Source organism: Camelus bactrianus, chromosome 7, assembly GCF_048773025.1.
Source record: "Camelus bactrianus isolate YW-2024 breed Bactrian camel chromosome 7, ASM4877302v1, whole genome shotgun sequence".
Lineage (NCBI taxonomy): Eukaryota > Metazoa > Chordata > Mammalia > Artiodactyla > Camelidae > Camelus > Camelus bactrianus.
This window is the reverse complement of record NC_133545.1, coordinates 62,526,296-62,537,482: the sequence shown is the minus strand read 5'-3', so window position 1 is coordinate 62,537,482 and position 11,187 is coordinate 62,526,296. Positions and strand designations below refer to the sequence as shown.

The window sequence follows — 11,187 nt, the reverse complement described above, 5'->3', positions numbered from 1 at the left end:
CGTGCCTTGTCCATTTTTGGGTCTTCAATGTTTACCACAGTCAATTAACAAGAGCTTACTAAATGTGTATTATGGAACTTTTCAGCTCAATGAGTCTCTATTTACTTTTTTTAAACATTTGAAGCCTGAAAACTAGTCCCTTCAAATGAAAACTTGAGACATATTCTGCTAAAACTTGCTACTTAGTTATATTTTACTTTCCTCACTGCCATTACATTTGTTTTACATTAAAGTAAAAAGAAAAATAGCTAGGATAGTAATTCATCACCAAGAAAGCAGTTTAAAATGGCTGTTTTTATTATTTTTATTTGCTACCAAGTTTTATTGTAAGAAGTACAAAAGGTATGACAAATATACAAACCATTTTTTGTTTCAATTTAGCTTGTGCATAAGTTTGTGCATAACACCAATTCTTAAAAAAAACAATGAATTCCATTATCTGACAATAAATACTTAAATTTGCATTCTAGCACCCAGTAAGACATCCAGTTTCCAAAGGATTATTGATCTGTAACCCTCTGAATGTTCTGCTGTGTTATCTTTGCCACTGCCACAGAGTCACCACTGGTAGCTGTCCCTGGCCAAACAAGTCTCAGAACAAGGTGCATGTTAAGAGGAGCTACCTCTGACCTCAGAAACCCCCGGTCATTAAGCATCACTTACTTGGCTAGTTCTTAAAACAGACTGGAGCGATGGGGTATTTAATGTGAGTTTTTGTGGTTCCTGGATTACATATTTCTCAATACATAAACACCTACTTTTCTACTTTCCTCTTCAAGTGGGAGGACTCTAGGTAAACTGACCTATATTTTCATCTACCTAAAGGGAAGGAAACAAGATCACTTAGCTCAGGGTAACTTTACAGACAAGCTTTACTTCTTTTTTTCTTTTTCTTTCTTTCTTTCCTTTTTTTTTTTTTTTTTTTTTTTGCCCCAGGAAGGCTTTCTCAATGGATGGTTGCTAGAGTGAGACAACTCTTCCCATTTTTCTCCTGTCTACACCCGAGGTCATATTTCTTTGAGGGCTAAATGATCCAGATATGTAGGAAGGTCCCTGCTTTAAGAGAGCTGCACTACACCCACACTTGGGGAGAGCACAGGGTTGATAAACCCTGTGAGGAAGGTATGATACCCAGGGGAACCTGACAGACCAGTGCGGTAACTCTCTATCCTGTGTACAGAGAAAAAAGCAGAAGCAATTTCTAACACCAAGCCACCTGCCAACATTCTTGTAAGACTGTGTTCCAGGCAGTGAATTTCCACACTGCTCCTTTGACCTGCCGAATCTGAAGCACCAAAACAGAGCATTCTGTAGCAATATGAGCAAACGGAATGAGAGTAATTTTGCACCTTGAAAGAACATGCACCCTTATGAGTCTTTACCCTGATATTAAAATAGCAGAATGAGTTTCAAGTATGAAGAAATACAGTAAAAGTAGAGCCTGTAGATGGATAGAAAACAGCAGCCTGGAATGTGGTTTATATTCTTGGTTAGTTTTTCTCTCTAAACCACAGTCAAAACTGAATGCTCTGTAGAGTGACTTGGTTTAAAAATCAAAATATGTACAAAGATGCTAGAGGGCATTTGTGATTGGTGTCCTGATCATTCTCTGTGCCCAGCACCAGGAACCTTCTCTTGATGGCTGTGACCAGCCAAAGGTCAAGTAGGGTTGGTGGCCAAGCTTGGACAGGCATACCTGTGATGCCTAAAGCATCTCTCATCATGTCCCTGATCCCAAAGAGTGGCAGAGGATGGAAAGCACCATGTGGGCAGGCCAGGAAGCGGGCAGGGAGCACTTCTGGACGGAGGGAGGAAAGGATGCAGGGCACGGGGGAGTATCAGTTCTCCTGGGCTGGTTCACACAGCCTAGATTAGGATCTGATATGCACATGCACAATCTCTACATCTCCAGAACTGTGATTTCAAACACAGAAACCAACAAGTCAGATGTCCAAATTAAAGTTTTTCTCTACTTTTAAAACATTTTCTATTATAAAAGTAAGTAAGAAAAAAAGCAAAAAAAGCTCACTGGCTGCAACAGCCTTGCTGAAATCTAGAAGAAAGTTTAAACTAGTCCCTATAGGAATGCAGAAACACTAATACATTTTACAGTGAAAACATGCTCTTACACATCTCAGAAATGATAGTCCTATGAAAAACCTCTAGTTCTAATCTGCACTCTACGGGAACCGATATTGTGCTTTTCTTAACACATACTGCTCTTCTACACAAAACACTTGCCATATAACCTTCAGATCAAAACCTAAAATACCAGGAATGCAACAAGCTTTGGAGGTGTTCGAGATTCTTGGTTGTTAAAAATCTCATTATTGACTACTGTACATGCAATCCTTGTTTTAATTACCAGACTGGATTGTTTCTGTACCAAATCAAGTTGCTTGAAGTATGGACACTTGGACTTCTCCATCTGACACGTTCTCGAAGCCTCAAGGCACATGCTGACAGTTCTGTTTCTACAGAAAACTCTCACACTGCTCTCCTTTCAACAGTACTACCTGTTCCCACTACTGCACACGACACCTACGAGGGCACTAGATCATGCTGGGGAAGCGTCTTCTCAAGGCCAGGTAAGAGGAGGCACCACCCAGGCACCTGGCTCTGCTTGGCACCTGTTCTGATGGCTGCCTGGCAGAGTTCCTAAATTAAGGCAGCATCTGATGCTTTGCTATCTGCAGTTTTAATTTTTGCTGTATTTTCACACTATAGTATATGCATATCTGACAAAAGAACAACTACAAAGTCGTTTGCTTTAATTCCTTTACATAATGATAAAACACCTAGACACAAAAACACTATCTCTATAGACTTAAATTCTACTAATCATGTAAAAATGCATGCAGCTTATTTGGGGGCTTAGTCTAAATTTAATTTTCTTAGCTCCAACAACACCATGATAATGAGCACTAAATGCAAATCTTAATGTGGTCTGCCTTCTGTCACACTTTCACAGGACTAGTGTGATTGAGAAATAAATAATATACATGAATAATAATAGAAATAATTTATGCAAATGTAGAACAACCTGAAATAGACATTCCCCACCTCGTTAAGTGCTGATCCTAGGGGTAGCTGATGCTGTTCGTTCCATGTACTAAGTAATATATTCATTACTGGTCATAGGCAAATAAATGAATACAAAGTAAGTGAGGAACTAAAATATTCACCTGTACATTGTTGCAAACACAGGACCAAAATAAGAAGATACATAATGTACTTGGTGCCGGGGCAGGAGGTTCAAGAAGTATATTACTGCTGGGATCTATTTCCATTATTCAAAGATTTCAGGATCAAACTGGGAGTTGCTGGTGATCACAGAAATATTGCTAGCTAATACACATTATTGCATTTCATAAAACTTAGGATTAGAAACTTTCAAGTAAGGGTATGCAGGGTCTCTTCATAACTGTAACCTAAGCACTTCAACAGATTTGCTTAGAAACCACAGAGAGTTAGAAATGATATAACTTGTGGCTTTAGGCTTGCTGATTAGTGCTACAGTCATAGTTCTTTATAGAATTATGTACAGTTATATGTCCCCTCTAAGAAAACCTACACTTGACCATCCAAACTCTATTTTAGATAGAAAAGGGGTTGATTATTTGTTTGACGAAACAATTCACACAAAAGGTTCCTTGAAACAGGAAAGTCTCCCTCCTACAAGAGATAATTTGCTCACATATCTTTAATTACTTAACAAAGAAAAAAGAGAAAGAAGAAACTAGGAACTAAAGAGTTAGGAGCTTCTGCCAACTGGGTATGAAGCAGAAAATAAATTTTCCAAACAAAACTTATCCAAGCATATCTTTTGCCATCATATAATGCAGAATGATAGAAAATAAAAAATTAAAAAAATATTTCCTGTAATTATACATCTTCTCTTAAAAAAAAAAAAGCTGAACTTAGAGCTTTGAGAGATGCCTGGTAGACAGCTTCATACAGCAGCATCTCTTTATACCCGAACTTTCGGAGAATTGTGTTGTACTTACTTATGCACAGAAGACACCCGTTTGCTTCTAGGGACGTTTTACTTCCTAAGATTGCAGAACAGATGCCTCTGAGACAGCAGCAGGGCACGTGGACCTCGGACAGTATCCCGCCGGGTCTGCACATCCTTTCAGGCACTAACAGGTGAGCGGCAGGCGGGTCCCAGCCAGCTCCGCCCACTGCCTCTCTACTGCCAAAGGGGCGGGGCGACGGTGCAGCGCACCCGGAAGCCTTTTGGGTGGGAGTTCAGTTTTGAAAGCGAGCAGAGTTCAGACTGGCCCAACCGATAGCAAACTCGAAGTTTGAACTCGGCCTTCCACTTAGGGGCTTAAATTGGAATCTACTTCAGTGGGACTTTAAGCAGGGGGATGAGGCCTAAGATTTCTCAGAGCTCTGACAGCCCCGAGGGTGTGCGGTATTTTGATTCAGTATGAATTACTGAGACTTGCCTGCCGGCTACTCTGGAGGAAAGTGAAGCAGGCAATATCGAGGCAATATTCCTTCTGCCACTCAGAAGGAATAAACTGCCTTCTGTTATGCTGTGCTAAGGAAACTCTGAAAAATAATATAATTTCCTTCCTCTTAAATTGCAGCGACACTCTTATAGAAAAATGACTTCTAAAATTAAGTAAAACCATCTGGGGGGTGGGGAGGGAATAATGGATCTCCAAGCAGATCTGTGAATTAAAACTTGAGTGTATGAAAAAATACATATTTATATAAAATAAAGTTGCCAAAGAACTTCACAAGTGGAGAAATCAAACACTTATGCAGATATATACCTAAGTCATTTTCTCTAAGTCATATGCTTAGAGAAAATTTAACAAAATTAAAATTTCGTGTGAAGTTACACTTATCATTATACAAACGTAAAAAATTACCAGGTCTTTTAGGATTTTAGGGCTCTGTTTCTGCATAGCAATTCTTCAGAAAAAAATAGTTTTGTCTACTTAATTACTGATGCATTACTTAGTTCTTCATCTGACTTTTTAATTAAGTTTTAAAAATTTAATCACTTTCTAAAGGCCACTGTGGTAGAGAATGTGAAAGCAGCTGACAGGGAGTATAGGGATTTTGGCTGGAGCCACTGGAGGAGCTTTACACTCCTAACAAAACTATCCTCTGCACAGATCAGTGTTGCCTTTTTAGTAATAAAATAAGTCTGTCCATATATGTAACTTCTGCACCTAGAAAAATGAAGTAATTAGGCACCTCAAAAAGTTTCTTGAACTAATGAATGAAGGACTAGGCTCTCTCTCCACACTTAAATAACAAAATGGGTGTATTATCCATCTCCAAGAACAATTTACTTTCAGTCATTCAGAACCTACCTAACAACTAAAATATCTAAGTTATAGAACATGATGGAGACTATTAATCACCCTGTAAAACAAGTGCTAGGTAAAAGTTAAATATGTGCAGAAAAATAAAAGTTGGAAGCTTTGCTCAGATTTTTCCTCCCCAAAGTGCCACCTTGTGGAATATATTGGAATAAAACAAGGCCATCTCTCAGGATAGTGTGAATTTTGAAACAGACATTTACAAGAAAAATCACTTCCCCTTCCTACCGTATCAACTTCAAATTGCTGTAATACTGTTTAAACAGATGCTTGAAAAAAAGCCTGAATTTATTTTCAGGTGAATCTTGTTTTCTTCTTGAAGGCCAGAGCACCAGTATCAAGGAAACATAAACATGTTGATGGAAGTCCATTCATTTATCTAAATTAACTCCCAGGGAATGCTAAGAAGTAGGAAACATTTTAGAAAGCTGATTTGCACCATCATTAAAAAAAAAAAACAAACAAGCAACTAATTGAGGAAAACATTTAAAAATCAGATCCCTCCTCTTTCTACATTTCTGTTATTCACATAGATCAGAAGATGGAAAAGGCCAAAGGAATATTTTTGGTTTATTTTCTGAAAAAGTACAAGTTAGAAATGCTTGAGATATAGGTATGTAACAAAGCCATGTTGAAAACTGCATTGATAAGAAATGAAAATGCTATATTCTTATACTTCTGAGAAAAACACAACTACTAGTTATCTGAGGACTTACACTGCTTGACAGGTTTTTGGTGGCCTTGAGAAGATTTTCCCCTGTAGGGAATGAACATGGAATTATCTTCCTAATCATATATCTGAATGTAGTGAATGTACATGAGAAATGGTTTGGGCTTTACAAGATTTCAAAAATCCTGGTGGCACAGGAAACACATACGTTTAAAAAGCTTATTATTTTTTTTTACAACATATTCTTAGGCTTGCATAACAAGCATAGCTTGCTTGACATGGCTGCTTTTTCCATGAAATGAGGAAGAAATAGGGATGGTTTAGTTTGCTTAGCTCAACCTTTGAAATGGTAACTATGTGGGATGGCTTTTCCATAAAGTCTGTTTTTGACCGTATCAAGTTCATAGTTGCCAGATAACTTTGACATAAATTCTTACAATATACGCTAAAACATATATTCTTCAAAATACACTTAACTTTGAAACTATCCTTCTTTGAGTACCTTCATTTTCTCCAGAACTTCCTCTATCCATTGCCTACTGTTTCACGGTTTTTAAAGATTTAGAAATTATATCACATCTTTATTTTTAGGAAATAAAGACATTATTTTTATGTCTTTATGTGTTCTTTTGAATTCTATTGGTATCTAAGAATCTATATTTCAATATTTTCTTTCCAAGGTAAATATTCTATAGGTTCTGTACTAACAATTAAGTAATTACAGTAGCTTATTAACTTTGAACATTATTCTTTCCTAAACTCACCTATGTAACACAAGCCTGTTTTGGGGAAATGTGTACTTATCATAAAGAGAATAAAGTTGTCACTTAAAAGAAGCAATTCTTTAGAGAGAAGAATTTTAATATGTTTATGCTATTAGGAAGCTTACATGATTTAATTTCCACAATGGAATGAGAATCACCATTACCGACTTTCATAGGTACTACTTTTAAGAGAAGCAGTCAAAAACTCAATTTAAATACATAATTCGAGGTTCAAAAGATATGGTAATACTTATGTTTTTTCTCATCGAGATGGATACTACCACATTCTGGAGTCAAATTATAAATTTCTCTATTAAAATGTACAAGTTTTCCTTAAGATATTAACACCCTGTGCATTCTGAAATTTTTACCTAAAACTAAAAGGCTGAGATTCTGTTCTTAGGTGACTATTTTGAACTATTTTTAGTATAAGTCACCTGGGGCTAAATGAAAAGTTGGCCATTCAAAGTGTGTACTTTCTGAGAGAAAAATCATGAGAACACAGGGGGCTGAAATGGCCCGGAGCTTTCTTCCAAAACAGGTTCTTTGCTCCTGGGTTCCCATCCACTTCAAAGACAAAGTGGGAGGTTTCAACACACTGGCTTCTTACAAGCTCTTGGGAATTGTGTTTTTAAGGTTATAAGGTTATAAGCCTTATTACTTTTTTCTATGTGATAGCTTATGACGCCTAAATGGACAGGTTTCTCTTCCACTTTTTTTAAGTGTAGGTTGTTACAACTCCACCTGGCATCACGGTTCCCACAATGCTTGGGCCACTAGAACAGAATATTATATAGAAACTATCAGGCATATGCTTGCCCCAGTTCTAGTAAGAAATACAAATGTTAATCCCCAATCTGTCATCCTGGTTTTTTTTTTTTTTTTTTTTTTTTTTTTTTTAACTGCTGTAAACTGCTTCAGGATAACCCTGGGGCAGAATGACCTTCCAGCTAATCACTGCCTAGCTTTTGGCAACGATGTTTGAAACCATTTGTCACAGAAGAATAAGCCATATTCAGTAACATTGTATTCTGCTAGATGCTTCAAAGTGCCCTAATGGCAGAGGTGCTTGTGTGGGACCTGGATTTCAGGAGTGGTGAGCCGGATGTAAAAGACATAAAACAAGAGAGTAATCACTCAAGTACAACAACCACCTGGATGGAAGAGCTGGGGACAGACTCTTCACAAGGTAAGAGCAGCCGAGATGCCCTCCCCTTCTGCTCTCAGAGGGTAAATGTGCCAAGTATTAATGTCAATATGTTTGTGCTTTAAGGTTTCTTTATAATCGCTGCCAAGAAATGAACCATATGTTAGAAATAAAAGCTGAACTCTCTACTTGTTGAAAATGCTAAAGAATGCCGAAAAATTCCAGTTTAGAACAGCTGCGTTTTTCTTGAGCGAACTTAAGAAAAACTTTCGCAAAAGCAAAAACTCAAGTTATGTGCACTCTAACCAGGGTTACTAACTGCAAAGCTCATGATGGATCAGTGCAGTGAGTTTTAAAATTCAATTTCTAGGCCCCTAGGTCTTTGAATTTTCACCCCTGATCAAAGGAAAGGCAGAACTCCTTTGTCCGGGGGTGGGGGGAGACCACAAATACTCTTGCCCTGAACGCTCTGGATTCATTATATCTCAAGCATTTACAGTGATGACAAAACATAATCATTGTCATCACAATGAACAAAGTATAAAACATTCTTATGGCCCATCTTCTCATTCACATCTTGCTTTAGACAAATTTTCCTGCTCTTCAAGTTACCAAATTAGAACAATGTTAAACAACATACGTATTAAAAGAATAAAGGATGATTCCCGGCCCAGAAAGCTCTCAAGGAGAAAAGTCTTCTCATTTTTCTCCTGTTCAAGATAGCCATATATAATATAAGCTGTGAAGAATTCAGAAAGGCCTGACAATGCAGAAACGTCACCTGGAACATTTTCTATTGAGTGAACCAGTGTCCATTCTTTGAAAACCCTAACTCTAAACATGGTCTAACTGTTGCACACGTGCAAAACATGAATCAGAAAGCAAAGGTAGCTGAACTTCCCCAGAGACACTTAATCTCTGTGTTTTCTGGTTACTAGAGCTGACTGAGCACTAACCACATAGAAGGCGGTGATTGTATGGCATATAGAGTATTGCAGAGAAAATGGCAAAAGGGAAAAGTAAAGCTGTTCACAATGCCCGGGTCAGGTTGGCTTTGCAGAGAGTAGGAGTGCGCATAAGGCACTAGAAACAAGCACAGCCTGGTGGATGGAGAATAGATAATCTTATAGAGTAAATACATACTTCTGAAAATAGTTAAAGACACTCCTTCAGAGACTACACTGACACCATAGTCTATAAATATGTAAAATGCTGAGTAAAGCAATCTATGTGCTGGTGATTGAGAAGAACCAGTCTTCTACTCATTGCCTAGGTAACAACAGTGAATGCCAGGTAGGAAGATGGCATTAGATGGAGAACATATGGGACTCAGGATTGTGAAATTGGAGCCATAAGCCATAGTCTGAATCTAACTATTAATGAAAGGTTCATTGAAAGAAAGAAAGTAGGAGGTACATGGGAACAGCTTAAGCAATCTGTTACTGGTTATCTAACGGCAGTAATATACATTAGAGAAGCTGGGGGATAGATAAGACAGATGCTTTGGAAATAAGGCAGTGCATGGTAGAAGAAGTACAGTGTAAGGCGAGGAAAACTTAAATGGCATTCCTGTCTCTAGTCACAGGGAACTACCCTGCAGACCCAAACAGGAAACAGTTGCTGACAAATTCCTAAAACAAAAACCAAAACAAAATAACAACAAAAACCCAAAAGGAAATACATTTCAAACTAGGAAATAAAGGCTTTCTCTATTTTTTTTTTGACCATTTTACCTAGTTGAGGTACACTCCCTAAATCTACAGCAAGTAAGGAAAAATCTTATAGGGTATTTTTTAAAAGAAACAATAAAGCATATTTTTACAGGTTAATGTTACAATGAGTAAATTCAGCTTTTTGAAGAGTAAATAGAATGTGTGCTTTAAAAAACAGATTTCTCAAAAGATACTAGAATTTTTTTTTCTTTTTACTGTGTGTATAAAGCTTTATCAAGATAGTGAACCTTTTACTACTAGCAAATTTACTGCTTTTGGCCAGAAAAGAAATGCTGAGGACACAGGCTCAACTTTCTACTTTGAGAAGCCCATTTTGGTGAATCACCTTCAGTCAACAGATGCCTGTTATCTAGCGGTCCCTTTGAGTCTTTAAAATTCAATTTTTCTCGTTGTTTACAGAAAGTAACACTTTAAGAGATCAAGAATCACACACACACAGACACTCTCTCTCTCTCTCTCTCTCTCTCACTCAAAAGTACCACATCGGGCTCCGGCAGCTGTGGAGAGATTACATCATAACTCAGCTGTGCCTGGATTGCTCACTTCACACTGGCAGCATTCAAGATCAGGAAAATGAAATGGCAGCACAATTGGTCAGCAGCTTCTCTTCTGGAATTTTTCCAGGTTCTTGAAACAAACAAACAGACAGACAAACAAACAAACGAATGAACATAAAGCTGCAATCACTCTTGCATTGATTTCAAAACAGTAAACTAGGCGGTTTCCTTGGAGAAGCAGAGCCCATCCAGAAGACGGCAGCTAGAAGGTCTCCAGCCAGTGATCCACAACCTCAAAGCTCTGCAGAGCTTGCTCAGGGGACCATCAGCCACCGAGGGGTTCTTCGGACGATCAGCTCAAGGCAGCGGCTGGGACCTCAGGCTGTGTTCATTTCTGAGCTGTTCTGGCTGGGTGGCAGGTGGGAATCCAGGTTCTCCTTGCGCCTCTCCAGGTCGTGGAAGTACGGATGAGACAGGGCACTGTAGGCAGATATTCTTTTGGCTGGATTAAATGTCAAGCACTTCTGTGATAGAGAAAAAAATGATGAATTGACATAAAACACGGCCATTTAAATAACGTGCTTACATAGTTATGTTATCTATTCACTGCCACTTAAATAAGTGTGTCTGTAATGAGAACAGATATCTGCTTCAAGGGACACTAAGTAAGTAATATGTAGACAGGACTCATTTATGTCCCTAATGTATGAACTGCCTCTCAGGAAAAGGCAACACCTTTCAGGTCGCCTGTGGGCTGTTACCTACCCAGGCTTTGTCTCCAACCCAATAATAATATTATTATTATTACAATATGCATATGACTTTATTTCGGGTGGTGATTTTTCTGATGCTAGCAAACTTAGTGCTATAGTCAGAGTCTTCACCCTACTTTTTCACCCTGCCCCAGGTTTTATCAATGAGCAGGGAATAGCAAGGGGTTACCTTGTTCCAGTACAAAGGGTAATTACTGAACACAGGGCCAGTAGAGGGGGCAGCAAGAAAGGGCTAAAGCCTCGACCCTAATTACCCGG

General features: G+C 38.3%; 1 protein-coding gene across 1 annotated transcript in view; it reads right to left on the bottom strand.

Moving 5' to 3' along the window:
- Positions 1-275: 275 nt before the first annotated feature.
- CDK6 (cyclin dependent kinase 6) overlaps positions 276-11,187 on the bottom strand; it is a 215,676-nt gene continuing 204,764 nt past the window's right edge. Inside the window, exon 8 of the mRNA XM_074367500.1 lies at positions 276-10,680. Within this exon, the coding sequence (XP_074223601.1) occupies positions 10,534-10,680 (147 nt within the window). The 3' untranslated portion in view covers positions 276-10,533. The remainder of the gene's footprint in view (positions 10,681-11,187) is intronic.